At 40.9% G+C, this 19,982-nt stretch overlaps 1 protein-coding gene across 1 annotated transcript; it reads left to right on the top strand.

The window, feature by feature from the left end:
• The first annotated feature begins 5,100 nt into the window (after positions 1-5,100).
• LOC135486362 (ferric-chelate reductase 1-like) lies at positions 5,101-19,880 on the top strand. The gene is made up of 14 exons (XM_064769106.1): positions 5,101-5,362; positions 7,799-7,875; positions 9,239-9,394; positions 10,258-10,409; positions 11,070-11,161; positions 11,755-11,854; positions 13,081-13,278; positions 13,902-14,003; positions 14,823-15,021; positions 15,373-15,489; positions 15,766-15,965; positions 16,776-16,932; positions 17,716-17,862; positions 18,647-19,880. The coding sequence occupies exons 2-14, from the start codon at positions 7,809-7,811 to the stop codon at positions 18,796-18,798; spliced, it is 1,839 nt and encodes a 612-aa protein (XP_064625176.1). The 5' UTR covers positions 5,101-5,362; positions 7,799-7,808; the 3' UTR covers positions 18,799-19,880.
• Positions 19,881-19,982: the final 102 nt, after the last annotated feature.

Below are 19,982 nucleotides of genomic sequence, written 5' to 3'. Positions count from 1 at the left end.
CATGTGGATCACCATATACGGCTCTGATCAGAATCAAAAATTCAATTGTGATATATATCCAGGAGCCATGCAACCTCCTAGATATACGGATTCATCCTATAGAAAGACCGTTTGCTTGCGGCGATCGGCATGATATTACAAGCATGCAGACTCCAAATTGACATTCAACAGTTGCATTCTCGAATAGGAGAAAAACATTGTAAAGCCGACAAGTGTGATAAACATTTACTGTAGAAAAAAAAATGCACGTGCAGGTTATTTTCGCGAGTAGGTCATGTTCGCGAAAATATTCTGCCGCGAAAATCTCTTGCTTTTTGCCACACCCAGACGAATGGCTATTAATTAAGCAGACAGTGTCTACTTCATCCGTAGCAACAGGTAGAATCAGAAGCAAAGTACATGTACCTGTCATGATGATTTGATTTAAAAATCATTTCAAACAGTGCGCGTTGGTATTTTTTCATCCTCGGATATTTCAAACGTTTACACCAGTTTCGATAAACACATTGGAATGGTTCTGTTGTCCCCGGGATCAGACAAGATGTCATTCCTGTGACCGATAAGTCAAGTCGGTGGAAATACAGTTTTATTTCCCGTAGACAGCCTTCGTAACTTTAGATAATAACAGACGATTCTACAAGAACTGCCAGTGGAGATGGCAGCACTACATGTAGCATAGGCTATATATTCAGAATCAGGGCGATTCGTTTTCCCAATGCATGGATATTATAGCCTACTCAGAAACAAACGATTCGTTTTTACCAAAAAGCGGAGCGATTTTTTCCCCCATATGGTTACATCATGACTATGCAGATGCTATTGCATGCAAATGTACAGGATGACACCTCCAAACGAAGATCTCACCAAAACTGAATGTAACTGTAGAATTTCCAAGACCTGTCCAAAACCACCTCACAACACTTGCGGAAATCGTTATTAGTGATCAGCATTTATACTCATACTCATATACAGCATTTAATCTCCCAGCCAATCTACTACAGGACAGGACAGAAAAAGTGTCCCATCCTCGGTCCTCCCTGTCAATCAATAACTGCCCAACAATATTATATTGATGATTTTCCCTTCAAATTGCTTGGCAGAAGTGCTTGCAGATTCCTAACCATATACAAGCTGGCACAATGTAATTAAAACGTCGATTCTCACAAAAAAAATGTGGGAACCAGCCAAGGCAACGCAACTACGTTGTATACTTTATTGCTGGAAAAGGGCCTCCATCAAAAATACTCAACGAATTCAACATCATGGTGATCTGCAGCGTGTGTGAAATAGAAATTCGCTATGTTTCTATCACCATAGCCGAAGAAAATCCCCACCCCAACATAAAAAACCTCTGTGGTTCAATGGTGAGAATGCTGGACTTTTAATCTGGTGGTCACGGGTTCGACTCTTCGTGTATCCACAACAATTGTTTTCTCTTCATTTACTTTTTTTATTCATTCATGTACATATTAGGCCTGTTATTATTATCATTATTATTATTATTATCATTATTATCAATATCATTTTTATCTTGAAAACCCCTGAACCCGAACTTTACAAAGTCAAGTACACACTCACACTTACCTGTTGGTTTATACGGCCCTTGGACATGGTTGCTGAGTGAGATTCGTAAGTCCGCTTTCATGCGGCAAGTTGTTTGAATAGTACGTATATACACTATCCTCCTTTTTCATCCAGCGGATTGAGATGAAATAATCATGGAGACACAATTCTGCTGGTAAACCACATGATACCCAATGGATGGATATATTCAGAAACAGAGCATTCATAGCCAAAGCATTCCCATACTGAATGTATAGTACCCCCAGGTATATGGCACGGCTTAACCCGCCGGCCATGAGGGAATTCCTTTATGGCCCAGTGGTTGGCGCGTTGGCCCCAGAGTGGAAGTTAAGCAACGGTGAGCGCGGTCAACCTTCGGATCGGTGACCGGCGCGTACAATACACTGAACTTCGACACTCTTTTAAGAGTACAGCGGTATGCCTTCGTGCAATTTTTTTGAAAAGTGATAGTTTTTGTAGAATCGCCAGACCGGTGTGACAGCGGATATAGTCCCCCTGGAGTCATAGTCCGGTAGCATTGTATTTGATCAATTAAGCAGCATGATCTATTGTACCGCTAACCCTAACCAAAACATTTAGCAATGCGGGCTATTGTCACACGGACTATCAGCCCTAGGACTGCTATCCCTTGCACACCGGTTTTATGTGAAGATGAATACGTTTTGTGATTAAACTCTTTGAAATAGACGACTTGTATTAACTTTATGAACGTGGGTTACAATGAAGAATGTCGACAAATACCTGTCATGCTTAATAGGGTGTATCAGGGGTTAATGTTCGTTTGAAGCGGACATCAACCCCTGATTTATTCAGGATGGGTGAATGATTGATGTGTTATGTCAATGATGTCAAAGAAACAGCATGTGAAACGTCTGTATCGCATAATAAGTCACACCGAGGTACAATGTATCAAGAATTCATAGTTTTTATGAATTTTTGAATGTATATAGTCTTTTGAGGTGATGTATGCTCGTACTACATGTACAAGTTCATTGAACCTATAGTAAGGGGTGTTTTGGCAACTTGACGGTTTATGCATGCACGAAGGCGTTTGGTCCGTGTTGTTTTTTGGCATACGTAATGGGTGTACGTGTATTCACCTCGGTCAAAAGTAAATGAACACTTAAGATTTCAATACTATCCTCAAAAGTTTGTGAACACCTACGCCACATGTATACGGTTCGTACAAGTATGAGTCGGTTTAGTCTTACAGTTTGGTTTGGCGTTAATACAAACATCTCATCTAAATATCCATTTCAAGAAAAGTCTGATTTTGTAATATCACATGAAAATATCCGGATTTCATGATATCGCAAACACGTTGATTCAAAGTGATATTTAAAGTTAGTTCCATTTCCATGTACCTCATCTCAATATGAATATTATTGTAAGCCTACCTTTAAACTGTTGGTAAAAATCCTTACAATGAAGCTATTTCATTCCAGCCTTCGCTTTTACTACCTCTATACATCAATCTGCCTCCCCACATGATTGTAGTCAACGGTTAGCGCTGGTTGAGTCATCTCACATGTCGTTCTCATCCTCCCCATGTATACGTCTCCTTTCCTCTTTTGATAATATACGCATTGCCAATAAATTGATGTTTGACTTTTCTCCTATACCGTAGGCATAAAACTATCAACCCACAACTTGGCAGTCTCCATGGCTGATAAAGACTGACTAGTTATGACAGTATCCCTGGCTGTTTTGGACAGACTAGTTTATGACGCAGTCGTCATGGCTTATGAGGACAGACTGTCGGATCTGGCTCTGCTCAATGCGTTTAGACTCCAACCTCATAGATTCAAAACTGTTGGGGTATTTTTTTAAACGAATAAGAAACGATTTAAAAAGGACTACTGGTATTATTTGCTTGCGACCAGTATGAAAAACGAACTTTTAATAATATGAATAGCATTCCTAATTAAGATCATTTAGCCGTAGCCAGAACCTTTTATTAGGCTATATATCACCTGGGAGAGGGACGTTAGCCAGGTGACTGTCGTAACTAGTATTCTTATCACCAAGGGGGACTGTCATGGCTAGTCTTCAACCAGAGAGTGTCATACTAGTAACTAGCCTGTTCTTATCCGCCAGAGAGAGTTGCATAACATCAGCCAGAGAGGCTGTCATGTGTAGTTTGTTCTCATGAGCAGGGAGTCTGTCATTACTAGTCTTTCCTCATAATGCAGGGAGTCTGTCGTAGGAGACTGTCATAACTAGCTTGTCCTCCTTTGTGCGGAAATTTAGAATTACCACGTCCGCGGAGTATGTTTCGGCCTCCAGCCATGGATATCGTCAAAACTAGTCTGTCTGTCATTATCATCAGTGAAACTATCATAACTTGTCTATAGAGAATTGCTGGCTGCAAAACAGTCTACAGCTATATCCGGTCCATACATGTTCCTATCCGATTAGCATAACTGATACGGCTTTTGTAACCCATCATCTTGGCTCTGAAGTGCAGAATTATCCATCAATGATCCCAAGTTTTTCTTGAAGCCCGCTATGTTATTACAGTAGTCAGCTAAAGTGTGGAGAGGATTACCCCCAGAGAGCGAATTACATATGGTCAAGGAACCAGGCGTTAGGCAAGGTTGGTTCGTTCATCTCTAACATGTTCACCACGGAGGAAGGGAGAAATCTCGCCGAGAGAATTCGCCAACTGAGTTTGTCCTCTAAGCTTTGTCGAATTCAAAAAACAAAAAACAACTTTAAAAATGCTTACTTTTATAATCGATTTAGTTGAAATAAAACATTCCATCTTGTAGTCACACCACTCATCATTCAGTGATATTCTGAAGGGAGGAATCCCATGATTTTTCCTCAGGAGTCTAAACAATATGTGCCTGGATAAATATGCTAAATCTTCATGGTGTAGTTTGTTAATGGTCATTATTAACCAAGGCCCAACATCATGTAATTTTCTTTAGCAGATATATTCAGTAAAGAAACAACAACATGATTTGGTATTTTATCTTATATATAAGGAACGTAGAACACGGGGAACACAGGACCTGGAGAATAAAAGGATGAGCCTTGCCATTGTTTATTGTTAATGCTTATAGAAGCAGAGTCTTTCAAAGATATTTGAAAGACTCTGTAGAAACCAATTACTTCATAAACACATTTTGGTGGATGTAGCAGCTATATAACCTTAGAGTAACGACAATGGAGTAACGAGACAGTCTAGTTACTTTGATAAACGTTTTCGACTTGAGACTATAAAAAGTATTGGCTAATATTTCATACTTCGAAATCTCTGATCCTAATCGCGCATGAGCCATTTACATAACAATTATATATATCAATGCGAAAGTGAACTCCGCGCCCATGATAAGAGCATAACTTAAGTATTGTTCAGCTCAAGAAGGCTAACATAACCTATACTGTGGGTACACTCCTCCCTGCATTACTCCATATTATCGAAGACCAACTATCCTTGAAGTGAATTTCTAATCCAAGTGGACTGCTCTTGTGTAAATAGCCTAGAAATAGCCTGCTTCAGGCGGAGAAGGCTACGAAGATTTACCTGTCCGGCATTACACCTGAATCGCATGTAGTTCGCATCCACATCTGTCAAAATCGAAGGAGCATATTTTTGGACTGACCACATTAACATTGGATACAGTCATTGGCAGTGTTGTGGTCCAAAAGGCGTCGTGTTTCAATTTGCTTCCAGTGGAATACAGTGTGATAAAGTTCATCGGATCGGTCTGTCTGAGTAACGGGCAACGTAGAAATTGAGTTGGTATTAAACACAGCCGTGTTGTTTCTGGTAAGTAACTTTCAATTAACTTTCGACGGAGTTGTAACTTACAGCCGGCCTGGTAAATGATTGGTGCATGTTTTTCTTCCTGCATCTCCCGGTCTCTCTTGTACATAAGACTACTCAAAGGATGTTTCTACTATAATACGACGAGGCCCCCCAGAAAGACAGGGCTGTTGTACACAATTCTGGCGGATTAAGGTATGGTTCTATAAAGACCCATGTCTTCTTCATAAGCGATCTCTCTGCAATAGTAGGCGATCTCCAGGGAGCACTTCTCCTCCGAGGTGGATGAGCATTTCATACGCTTGCCACCGGTCAATCGTCAATGAAGGTTTGATATAGGCCCATTGGCCTCGTGACTTCATCAGTACTCTATTTTTGCAATATATATCTTTACCGAAGTATTGTCAGACATGTTCTAGTTCTCTAAAGTATCACCCTCTCTCACACGAGTATTTTGGAACTTAGAGGTTACTCTGAGACGGGACCGACGATTTATTCCTGGCAAGGCGGGCTATGGGGCATCGCATCGCTGAGGACATTATATGAAGTCCCCTATCAGGACAGTAGCTAGAGGGAGGGAGCATTCGGACCCAGTCACAAAAATGTGTTTTAAGGCAAATTTGGTAGATTGCCGGACTGAGAGAGGACAAAAATACCTGCGGGCTTATGGCTGCTCGGAACCCCATATTATCCATACTGAACTTCCAGCGGGTCTCCTCAACCTCCGCCCATACGCGCGTTGTCTGGAAGCTGAGGAATGTCAATACATTGAGGGTCAAGATGCATATCATCTGGCTCATCATCAACTCGCTGTGAGTTATGATAAATTGTTTATATACTTAATCAGTCAGATGCTGATGTTGTCCATATCTCCCTGGAGTGTTTGGAGATAACATTAATTTCCAAGAGGACAGGCTACTCCTTGGCGAAGTGTTTGGATTGAAAACTTAGTTAACAGCGATAATATGGCCAAGAGCATGAAAACAACTCTAGCTGTGTGCAAAAATTGTGCGTATCACACCCCTCCCGTTCAGTAAGTTGGGAGATGAACCGTTCGTTAATACATTCAATGACGTTAAGTTATCTACCTATCAAGATGTCTCATCGATATCACAAGAGTTTTACTGTGTGGATTCATTTGATGATTTGAAGGTTGGGCCATTTTCCTCACATGTAGAGAGGCGCTGGCCCGCCCCACTAAAAGTACAGCGTAGCGGATCAAAGCCTATTATAATGGGCTATAGGTGATAGGCCCCTATGGCCCTTTGAAGATACATGTACCTCCCTCCAATCAGATGCAAAATCATCGAAATAAAATTCATCACTTAGCTGATTTTTGTATGATTAAACAACTTCATAAACTTCATTTTTTTTGCTATGATCGGATTATGTATTATGCAGTCAATCTTGGAAAATCAATAAAAAGGGGCTTGATATGGACCCAACCTACCCACGGACTATGTTGAGTATGCGTTCTGTGCTTATAATGTACATTGTACATGTGTATGGCATTTGATGCAGCACCTTTACTCCGGACGCAGTGGACCGCCTTCATCCCTCACCTTCATGATGAGACAATATAAAAAGGATGATGAAATAGAGTGCACCGGGAGTCTAATTGCACCATGCTTCTGGAGGTGTTTTGGCGAAGAGCAGTTTTATTTCAATGAAATTATACATGTATTTTCTCACGTTTGCAACACCTGTTGTAAATAGACTCTTGCAAACCTGTTTGAAGCGAGCCAGGTGTTGATAGCTGATAAAATAAGGGCACCGCGAAGCGAAGCTAAATCCCACCAAACGAGCACAGAATTTAAGATGGTTTGACTTCGAAGTTTTATCGCAAGGGAAGTCCATCAAGTCACTCAATTTATCCGGAATGCGAAATCCAAGATGTCTACCTGGCATGCCTGGGGTAATTGCCTCGGATGGACGGACGGATGCACGGACAAGGGTAAACCTAGTTCCTCACCGAATTCGCTCGGTAGCCTAGGATAATCTCCCGGGGATAATATTTAAAGAATCTATTCCAATCCCACTATTGTAAGAACCCAAAATGAGGAAAGGCGTAAAAGGCATACATTTTAAAAGTTAAATTTCTAATCGAATTAAAAAAAATCCAATTGCGTACTCAATAAAAAAATTCAACATTGCTGTTGTGTAGAGTAACATTAAATACCGTGAATACTATATCAAATACACTACAGCATTGTGTCCAACTGCATTTCTATTTTCCTCGACCACCACTAATCACGAAAGGCGTACCCCTATAAAAAATCTACTTTGCTGATCATACCAGCATGAAGTTTGCGATTTCAGAATCTTGATGGACGATGTAGAATCACCTGGTCTGGCAAAAAGACGACGAAATCAATTTTTCAGTTCTGGGGAGAGTCTCAACAAGAGTACAAAATTCAGCCATGGTCATCTCTTTTGCAGACGACGAAGAATGAACATTCAGACCCTCCATCTCTTAGGGGTTCTCCTCGGCGTTGCCACAATTCTCATCCAAACTGGTAAGTACATGCAGCCGAATTGGATCATTCTGGTTTTGCGCAATAGAAACAACATGCTAGTGATTTTTTTTTCGCTATCCCGTCCAACAAAGAACCGCGCTCCACCGCGAATGGTTATCAGAACGATAGTCTTCTTCTTCAGCGTTCAACCTGCCTGAACTATAACTTCAGTGTAGCGGCTTGTCGTATCGATGTCCTCCTGTGTTCCCCACAGTTGGTGCCTGTGGGCCAGAATTTCTGTCCTAAATCCGAGTGCAGGGGACGGTCTTGTCGGATGTGCACTGGTGTCTGCACTGCTGTCTGGCAATCGTGTATCTTGTCTTACTCCTATTTGTTTTAGGTGCTTACGCGGGTCACAGACGGTATAGAAGGTTGTTGCATCTCTTCTGCCTTGCAAAATGAGCAGCAATAACGGGTCTGTCTTGGAGTGGTGCTTTCCCTGGGTTTTCTTCCACTCATGTCTGCACTTCATGAAGCACTGTATGACTGTCGCTTCACATTGGGCCGGATCTGCTGGCTTCCGCCTTCCTTTTCATTTCCAGGTATTCCGCAGTGGGCGCGGATTCACTGCGTCTACTAGCATCTACTGTGTTAACTAGCATCTATTAATAACGGTTTCATGATTCAAATAAATGTATTGTATGTATGTATTTCGCAATGGGGACATTGCCTTGTGTCGACGGGGAGGGATGTTAACTAGCTGGTCGTTCCTGGTTATAAAACGCTGCAGTAATTGTTTGTTTGGGGAAACTATTAGAAGCCTTACGAAAGAACTAGGCCCAGACGTTAAGTATTTGGGATAGGTTCCAAGGGTTCGGGAGATCTGAGGCTCAAGAGGAGCGAAATCTTGGAGGTGGTTACGGACCTGAGAGGAGTACCTGATTGGACATATTTGGGGTTGGGTCAATTAACATATGATTATGAGGGGGTAGGATTTTTGTTGTAGTCGGTTCTCATCTTGATTTCCAAGGGTAAGTCTCGTTTAAGGGAACTCAGGTTTCGATAAGCACTTTCTTGATTATGTCAATGACTACTTTATTTGATCCAATTAAACAATTATTACAAAATCAATTCATTTTTAAATCTCTCTGACTCAAGTCTTCTATCGGCTTGAGTTAGGACAAGAACCCAAACACCCCCCCCCCCCCCCCCCCACGTTTCACATGACCACGTGGTGGTTACTCGTGAACGATAAAAAATGGACCCTCTGAGGTATACAAATGATACTATGCCAGCATGGTTTTATGTGAAGTCCTTGCCACGAGGATTCACTTCTTATTAAATTATGAACCAATACATGTACGGCGATAGATTCAGGCACACGGGTATTCGCACGACTGAAATCAACTAAATTGTCTTGTAGGAGATGCCTTCCCATTCGGCGGTCCTCCCAAAACGTGTGCGTATCTCTTGGCCAAGCACGGCGGCACTGAGCCTCAGGTTATACCAGCCCCTTACGCGCTCACTGTGACCAACAACCCGTCAAACACGGCATACAATCCCAATGATATACTCACTGGTAAGTGTCATAAAGTTTTCCTTCATTTCTAATTGCGGTCCTATATGTAGCTCAATTTGCCTTGGGTTTTCACTGGGCCATTAAAAACCTCCGAATATTATAAGCTCCTCCTGATACGTTTCCTTTAAATTAACAAGGGTTCTGATATGGTTTCATCAAGTTACAACAAAATGTACATGGAGTTGTTTATCCCAAAATAAAAATTGGCTTCATAATCATGGTACAGGTATAGATGCATTCTGTATTGTTGTGTTTGTTTGAACTAGCACACGGAACTGATATTTGCACATTCCAGTATGTACTACGTGACGATTTTAATGAAATTATCCCTGCCTTCTGGCTGTAACTTGGTTCACAAAAAGACCAATATTTGACATATAACATCTCTATTGCGGACACCTCTCTATTGCGGACACCTGGGCCCAGTCCCATGGGTGTCCGCAATAGAGAGGTTGTACTGTATTGCATATGGAATTTATGATGAAATACCTTCGAATCTTCGTTTTAAGTATATTTGTTATGTCCAACAGCAGTCATTGTGCTCAGCGAGGCAATAGTTGATATGAATAAAGTCCAGCAAATACTTTTACTTTTTACTTTTTACTTTTACAATTTTGTACAGAAAGGCCTAGTGTAAATGTACATGGAATTTTAGATAAAAGCATTTGCTAGTCTTCATTCATATCATTGAAAAAACGAGAATTGACCTTTCACAGCCAACGAAATGCACTTCTAATCTGTGTAATACAACTTTTATTTGAATAGGGGGATAGCTATAGATCATTTAAAAGTTGAGTTTGAGTGTAAAGCAGTTTGTCGTATCAGTACATGTATGTCCACATGAATTGCATTTATCTTCTCAGTGACCCTGAATACGACATCTGATGTGGGATTCAAAGGGTTCATCATGCGAGCATACAGAATTACTGGGGACGTCGAAGATAACCTAGGCGAGTTCATGACATGGCCCGATACAGCGATCCCCAAATATTGGTACCCAGACCAAGGTGGTCCGGTGAGTGCGTAAATAAGAACAGCCTGTAAAACGTTCACGAAACTGGCAGAGTTGTGTGCTTTGATATCCAGAGAAATATATTCATAATTTTTCGCAGGACTGGCAGTTTGATGTGATGGAGAAATCCCGCAATTCTAATAAATAACAACAAACAGTCTTTAACGCTAAAGTATGGGAGGTCCAAGGGCTACGCCGGTTGTTCAAAACCAAGTTTAGCTGAACAGTAGTCTTAACGTGAAAGATTTTAATGGGGTTTGCCGATAGAGATAATGTCTTTTAGAATACATTAAAGCAAGATTTCATAAAGACTAGTCGTTATGAATTCTTGCTTTAAGTAACCGTTAGGGATAACGTAAATTTTGTGCTTTTGAACAACCGGGCTCAAGAGAACAAGCCCTACGTTCTGTTCAATGACGAATGGGTGCATACAAAGTTTCGTGGGGGGCTATAGGCAGGAGCTAGGGGGTCAGATTGTGGTTTCTTTGGGTGTCACATACACAGTTCGGGGACGGTGACATTAGGGAGTTTTCGCAAAATCCCAAATACCAACGTGAACGCCTATCCCGTTGTTCGACCTCCTGATAACTATACATGTCGAACAATGGGATCTTCGTTCGCGTTGACACAAAATGTGATTCAGTGTATTTGGCTTGCTTTCAGAACTGCGTTACCCACAAAAGCAGCAGTGTGAAGAAAGAGGTCACTGTCACATGGAAAGCCCCCGCTAAATCTGTCGGAGACATCATCTTCAGGTACAGTCCGCTTCCCCGTCGAATACCAGGTTTTATCATATTTTTAATCTCATTGGGCTAAAAGACATCATCGATCTGTGTAAACTACCAGCCAACGGGTAAATAATCTAGGGCGACAAAGGCCTTTTGGTTGCAAGGAAGAGAACTCGAGTCCGGCATTAGTTTATTCTTGATACGTTTAGCCCAGGAGCCATCGGGTGTTTGCATGCATAAAAGGGCCTCTAAGTTTCGCACCTGATTCTGACCAATCATATTTCACTTTCTATTGCCTTGTAGCTGACAAAATAAGCTTCATTTGAAGTGGTAATATGTTTATTTATGTTTCCCCTATCCCTGGCTCTGCTTTTCGCTGTGTTTTCGAGCCAGGGCCATTTAAAAAAAAACATGAAAACCAAATTTATTGCCGGCTTTCAGATTATGCACCCTCGCTAAAATGGTGTCCCAGTGGTGCTCTGTCAGAATCAGGTGCGAAACTTAGGGGCCCTTTCATGCATAGATGCAAACACCCCTTGGCTCCTAGACTATAGTTGTTGTAGTGAATAAGTTGAAGATGTCATGGTATAAGCTTTGACATGTTTATTATCTTGTTTCAGCGTTGGAGTTGTGCTATCATATAAAACATTTTGGTCAAATATTTCATCCAGCATCATCAGGGCTAATAAACCATCTGCAGAAAATGCATTTCTATCAACGGTAAGAGTTACAGGAACAACTTACTATCACTGTACACCCCAAACTCATTTCGCAATGGGGGACTATTAGACAGGAGCAAGGGGGTAAAATTGGTAGGGATTTTTTCCTCCGCTTGAAAATCAGCGAAAATGTGCATCCAAAACACGGTTTTTAGTGACCTTTGGAGTGATACCCCTGCCCCCCCCCCCAAGCAAGGCCCTGCAGTCGTTCCCTCGATAAATAGTTTCTATATTCTGCATTTCATAGAGATACCTACCTAATGGTCTCCAATCTGTTCTCTTTACTGGTGAACTTTTAAACCAAAGATCTGTAACCAACAGGTGATTAAGCCGCCTTCATACATGCATGTATGCCTGTTGCAAATTCCAATTTATACTTCATGTAACCATTATAAGCATTACGTATTGAAGGTATCATCCAGCAGTATCAGCAGTTCATTAGAGCACTAATACTATAATGCACTGATGATGATTAGAATGTTTTAGGGGGAATGGCTATGTTACATCAACATGATTAATTGCACTTGTCAGGGGCATCAGAAGGTTGATGTTAATTAGTAGGAGTACATCTTCTTAAGGAAATGGGGGGTTAATGTTGGCCTCACCGGCCCTGCACACAACGCACCCCCCCTTCCTCTCCCCCGAGAAATGTTTGTGTGCAAGGCCGGAGTGCAGGATTCAATTCAATTCAATTCAAATAAGACTTATATAGCGCAGTTATCCAATAACGAATGATTGCTCGGCTGCGCTTTGAAAACAAAGTCACCATAATCTCGACTTCAGCACCTTTTTGAATGTGCTCACAGTTGGAGCATTTCGCACATTCATGTATATTCTGTTCCCGAGTTGTGTAGCATACACCACAAAACTTCTGCCACCATTATGATGCCAGGCGGTACCTGGGTACTTGGAGCAAACCTAGGATAAGAGTAAATGTTCTTTAATTGTAGTTACAATGTAGATAGCGCTGGAGAGCCGTAATTGCATGAGAAGAAGTCAGTCCAAATGTTCAGCTAATAAGTAGGCTTTATACTTAAATTCGCAAGCCATCCAAAACCACCGAAGCACCAGCAAAAATCATTTAGAGCCAACTTTAGTGTGATGATACATGTGGCAGCACGAGGTGGCGAGTGGCCCGGGGAATCGTCCTCCTCGTGGTCACCTAAAATCCCACACCTAAGTTGTCCCTTTGATCCTAATTACAACTTCATTTTATGTTTGTTGTAGGTATCGCTTAATTTTGCACCTATCGATATGAAGGAGTGTGGCAAGACAAAAGGATGTCTCCTCTATCCCCGGACGTGTTCTGGTGAAAACTGTGAATATGGTGTGACGTACAAGGATGAGGGGGACACCATCCTGTTCGAGATGTTCGGGATAACCGATGGATATATCTCGTTGGGGATGTCTTACGATAAACTCATGGTATAGTATTAGCCTGCTGACTTTAGTTTTTACCATCATTCTATCGAACTACTATGGACTGATCTATAATGGCCAGTGAAGTTCTGTACCTGAAGAAAGCAATTATCTTTCGCATCCTCAACTACTGCAATGTGCTGTACTTGCAATGCCCATTGTGATTTTTTTTGTCTAACTGGATGGATTTTGTTTGCCACTAGCTGCACATAGCAATGCAGTTTTTTGAGTTGTCGATGATTTCACAAAGTGACTAGTCTCCAATTTTTCTGAAATTGAGATAACAGCGCCATCAGCAATGCCAATTCGGTAACACTTTACCCTCTATTCATACATTTCGTGCCGTTATACTCGTTCATATGTAACGCACAGAGTCATTTAAACTATACGGAATCTTTGAGTGGGGTTTGCTCAAAATGAAAAATTTGCTGATAGGCCACTTCATGAAATCATCAACGAAGTGCAGCCCTGGTCGACTAGTGATGACCATCCACACCCTATTGCAACAGCATCGTAAGAACACCAACATGATATATTCTCCGCTTTATACATACTGGTTATATACTAGTATAACCTTGGCAATAAGTATATGTCTTAACGTTTACAAATTTATATCTTACACCATGCAGGGAGACGATGCGACCATGGCATGTACTGGTGATAATGTAGAGCAGTACGTTAGTGTCCAGAATGGCTACAACCCAGCCTACCAAAACGAAAGACACAGAATTGTAAGTTTATGTTTATATTTCTTTGAAGTGTTTTCAATCAAAGGACCTTATTTAGCTGAAAGAGTGAATATCGAGGCACCAAAAACTTCATACTACACAATATACTTCCAAGTCCAATATGTTGGCAAATCACTTGGGAGTCATTGCTCTCCTGTATTATCTACACCAAGAAAATCATGATAAACGCAAGTCGAAATATCTTTAATGCAAGCCAACTTTTTCAACTATTAGTTAAAATGAACTGTACATTGTAAAGGCTCAAGAACCAAATAACATATTGGTTTTTGAGCCTTCTACAGTCTTCTTCATTTGAATACTGGAACACCGTATTTTGTCTATATAGTGACTTTTACGTCCAGGCGCATGCGTTTAAAATCTTGGTCGTTGGTAAAAGGTGTGGATAAAATCGCAGTTGGATAAACGTGGTTCAATGTATTCAATCACATGGCCTGGCTATGGTAGGACTGGCTCCCTCAGCAGGTTGCACCTGAAAGAGCCGTGGTTCTTGGCCGAGACCGTGTTATCGGGGAGGCTGTTCCAGTCGAAAATAGTTTGCGGGAAGAAGGAGAACTCGTGGCTGTCGGTGGCGGTTTGGACGTCTGTGAGAGAACATTTATATCATGTCTGTCGTGTCCTAAACTTTCTCACCATCAGTTTCACTTCCCTGCATCAATCCGCATGACGGATTCGGTTGCGTCGTTAATGGCCAAGGTCAAAACTCATTTGTGCCCATGAGTGGAGAAAATTGTTTTCTCGAGTTCAGGCGTCATACAAATCTATATTGATGATTGACTGTTGATCAATTACATCTACTCACAGGTTGGCATCACAGACATCCAGATGACGCGCAATGGTGCCACCCTGTACTGTCGTTTCCGCCGCCCCAAGGTCATGACTTACACTACCCTCCTTGAGAAAAGGACAACAACCGGTGACGTACTCGTCCGCGCGATCAACAAGACATTTGATTTCGCAGACGACTTCTACTTGTTTTTTGCCTGGGGACATCTTTACCTTGGTAGGAGTAAATGCCTTTTTCCACATAAGCGTTTCATGCCACATATCATGTAAAGGCCTTGTTATCCTGCATCTCAATGCTCACAATAAAGCCGTACATGATACCCGGCATGAAACATTTACGTGGGCGCAAGTCTGCATCTCTGCAAAATGGTGAAAACATCTTTAATTCTCACTACATTAACGTACCATCTCACTCAGACAAACATATTTGAGGTAGGCACCTTATGTAATTGTTCGTATTCATTACTATTGAAAAATATCATGTTACTACTTCAAACTCAGCAATTCAATCCAAGGTGTTGGCCATATTTAGTCGATGACCACTTTCGAATAATGCCTTTATTTTCAGGTACCGATGTGTTGGGCAAACATCGGGAGCTCCCAGTCATTACCGATGAGGCAGTGGACTTCCAGGAAGCCAAGATTCATTACGGCCAAGCAATACCGCTGATGATTCAGCTTCATGGTGAGTGCCCAAGGTAATTTCACATCTAACCCAGGCTATCTCAGTGGATGGCCGGTGACGTGCATGGGACGTCATGTCGCATGTCCCCTCAGGTGTAGATGACAGGCATAGCACGTCATGTACTTATAGAATATTATTTCTTCAGTACAGCAAGTTGAAATTTCATGAAAACTGCACTATAATTTCTGGTTTAACAGTCACAGTTTTACACTCATATTTTTGCAAATTAATTAATCAATCAATACTTATACTAGACAAACATTGCTCTCCACACAGCTACTTTCATGCTAGTAGCCTGGATGGCCCTCGCAGGCTTTGGGATCGTCATCTCAAGACACTTCAAGAACGTCTTTACCAAATTTGTATGCGGCTCTCAGCGATGGTTTCAGATTCATCGATGGGTCATGTTTGCATTGTACACTCTGACCATGGTATCAATGGTTTTGATTATTGCTTACATTCAAGGCTGGACTAAGGTGAGTAATCTACTGGTAATGAGTGAGCATACTCATACTGTGGTTCTGTATGGCCATATGACACAAGAAATACAGTATAACCTCTCTATTAAGGACACCCTCGAGACTGACAAGTGCTGTCCTTAATAGAAAAGTGTCCTGATTAGAGAGGTCAAATTAAATGTAAATAACCAATCTGGGACCAAAACTAGTGTCCTTAATAGAAAGGGTGTCCTTACTAGAGAGGTGTCCGCTAAGGGAGGTTCCATTGTACATCCACACAAAGTAAGGCATCACAATTCCAAGAGCGGTCAAAAGCAAATGTGTCAAGCTAAGAGAATGAAACAGAGGCTGCAGTACTGTCACTTGTGTAAGCTTATAGTGCTTGGCTAAAGTGGATGACAGTAGGATGCATACTGTATAGGCCTACCAGCGTCCATCAAAATGGCTAAAATTCCAAAGAAAGTGCACCAAGTTTCAAACAAATGAAATAGTTACTTGAAATAATTCCACAGAAAGTGCACTCAGTCTGTACATGAACCAAACAGTTACAATATACATGCAGTAATTCCAAAGAAAGTGCACTCAGTTTGTACATTTTGTACATGAACCAAACAGTTACATGCAGTAATTCCAAAGAAAGTGCACTCAGTTTGTACATGAACCATACAGTTATGTGTGGTAATTCCAAAGAAAATGCACACAGATTGTACATGAACCAAACAGTTATGTGTAGTAATTCCAAAGAAAATGCACACAGTTTTTACATGAACCAAACAGTTATTCAACCATTAGGCCTAACGCTTTCATTCCCTTGTGATTTTTTTTCAGATCGCTTTGCTTCACTCCATTTTTGGTATGATAGCAATATCACTGTCGACCCTTCAAGTGGTTGCTGGCCTGCTGAGACCTGATCCTTCATCGAAACATCGGCCCGCATACAACTGGCTCCACAGAATCTTTGGACAAATTTCACATGTCTGTGCAGGTAAAATGGGTGCCAATTTCACATCCCAGCTCCCAGAATATTTTTCTCCATAAGTTGTTTGGAGCTGAAGGTACATCCCCTAAAACCCTGTGGACAATGGAACACTTGATGCAATATAGAAAGGAGAAGTCCAATGACTAGGTTATGTAGGGGTAGCAGGTGCACGTTTTCGTGGCCAATTGGAACCGACCACCCTAAAAAACAAAGAAGATGGTCAATGGACTCTTCTTTCCTAAATAAATATAACCAGTGCACATGTACCATTGTCCGCAGTGAAAACTGTAAAATGTATCTTTTGGAGAGCTGCACATGTTATTACTCCCCATGATAAGAGAACACCATCCATATTTTACCTAATGGAGCCTGGGACAGTGTGATGCCGAACAATGCCCGAGAAAAAGATGCCAGTGAATCTGGTCAAAAATCCTTGAATAACCATCATGGGGAACACCCTCATGGGGAACCCATGCTTTTATTGGCACCACAAGCTAAGCAAACGATATCCGAGGACCCCTACTGGCCTATGACATACCGGTACAGGACTAGCTGCAATAGACACATAATAAAGCATAGACACGTTCCATTGAAGTCAATGAGCACTTGGTAGCGTTTTTCTGGTTTCAAAGTTATTTTTATGTTATGGAACAATTCAGCATTAGACAGCCGAAATGCTTTGTCATTTGGGCAGAAAATGCAGTCTGGAAGTGATCAACTATGAGTAGGCTGTGTTTCAACCAATTTTTCTGCACGACTGGAGTTTGAATATCTCGCCTTTATTTTTAGCTGTTGCCATGATGTTGGCCTACAACGTGACTCTTCTGCCCGCATTCGTCCAGAAGTGGGGATTCATTGTGACTGCTGTTTGGATTGGATTCCAAGTACTCTGGGAAATCATCTTCGAGATCATCAAGTGTTGCAACGACAGCAAAAGTAAGTTTGTTTTTTGTAATTAGGAACCTGCAACTTGTATGCATTTAGCGGGGTATCCAGTAAATTAGACAACGGTATTTTAGACAAAGTAAATTAGACAATGGTAATCTAGACAATGGTCATTTTAGACAATGGTAAATTAGACAATGGTAAATTAGACAATGGTAAATTAGACAATGGTAAATTAGACAATGGTAAATTAGACAATGGTAAATTAGACAATGGTAAATTAGACAATGGTAAATTAGACAATGGTAAATTAGACAATGGTAAATTAGACAATGGTAAATTAGACAATGGTAAATTAGACAATGGTAAATTAGACAATGGTAAATTAGACAATGGTAAATTAGACAATGGTAAATTAGACAATGGTAAATTAGACAATGGTAAATTAGACAATGGTTAATTAGACAATGGTAAATTAGACAATGGTAAATTAGACAATCGTCATTTTAGACAATGCTAAATTAGACAATGGTAAATTAGACAATGGTAAATTGGACAATGGTAAATCAGACAATGGTAAATTAGTCAACGGTAAATTAGACAATGGTCATTTTAGACAATGGTAAATTAGACAATGGTAATCTAGACCTAAGGATAGGTAAATTAAACAAATTGCATTTTAAGTAAGTTAATAGGGGTTAAGACTTAATTACCTGAGAAATAACGGTCAATTAGTCAATCGGAGGTACTATACTAAGATAGTACATGTACCTCTATTGTCTAATTTACCTATCCTGAATAAATAAATAAATTCTTTAATACCGGCATTTTTCAGGATCTAAGTACATGGCTGATGAGGACGACAACATCAAGAAGAGCCAACCGGCACCCGGGGAGAAGTTGGCAAAGAAAGTGGCATTCGTATTCTACACACTCACTTTATTTACGTTCCTTGGTGCTAGCATATCCTTCTTATACATATACTGATCAGAAGAGATGGACATATGAACTTTAATGCACTTTGCATGTATGCAACTGGGGCCATGCCTACTTTGAGAGATTGCTGGTGTCTCTGGTCACTGGTAAAACTGACACACACATAAATTTGCTCAGTTTCTGTCAGGGCAGTGTAAATAATCATTTGACTAGTTTCAATATTTTTAGCGTTTAGATAGTTCTTGAAGTACTCGAAAGCCCTTGGCTTTAAAGGTGACTACCCAAATGTGTTACCAAACTTTAAAAAGCTAGGTTTCTCATAAGTGGAAATGAATTTCGCGACAAAGAACTTCCAGAACAAAGTTCCGACTGTTCTGTACACGAGAAACAATTCACACTAAATAGCGAAATGGGTTGCGAAATTACACATAACTACATATGCCTTACATGTAGGCCTATACGAGCGTTTTGCCGCTCGTTGAGATCATTTACACCTTACCGTAATCCATGACATCTTCATGTTTTATACGTATTGTCAAGCATGAACTTAAATTAGATTTTGGCTGCAAATGCAATATTTAGTCCATCGCCAATTGAAAATGAGCAGATTTGCCAACATTAGCAGATCCGCTTTTTGCATGCATTGTTTACATATTATTGAAATACAAATGATAATTCAATAGCATACTCATCTTTACATGCTTTAACTTTACAAAACTGAATAAATGATGATAAAATAACAGAATAACAGCCTTATTTTCTTCCTTCTTCAATGTTTATGCCTACATGTACTCAGACGATAACATGAACTCTCTTTTGGACCACTGCTCCGATTTTCAGAGGCCCTGTACGCCGTACTATTTATAGACACAAGGACATATATTCTTGTCATCATTTGTAAATGTAACCAATCAATCAATCAATGTTGGCATTTGTAGAGCGCTCCAATTACTTGGCGAGTAGGTATTCTGTAGCGCTTTTTTCCCCAAAGGCAACTGCAAAAAAGTGGGCCTTTAGGAGGGCCTTGGGACTTGAAAGTCTGGAGGGAATCAATGTTACGGAGCTTTTGCGGCAGCTGGTTCAACAGTTTTGGAGCAGCTACCGCAAAGGAACGACCACCAAGAGTCTGGCACTTGAACCGAGGAACATCGCAGATCCTGATCTAAGGCTTTGGCAATCGATCCTTCTTAACTGAATCATGGATCTGAGATATCATGGAGCCTCCCCAGTCAAGC

The sequence above is a fragment of the Lineus longissimus genome, chromosome 4, assembly GCF_910592395.1.
Source record: "Lineus longissimus chromosome 4, tnLinLong1.2, whole genome shotgun sequence".
Classification (NCBI taxonomy): Eukaryota; Metazoa; Nemertea; class Pilidiophora; order Heteronemertea; family Lineidae; genus Lineus; species Lineus longissimus.
The sequence above is the reverse complement of the archived record's forward strand: the minus strand, read 5'-3'. Positions and strand labels throughout refer to the sequence as shown.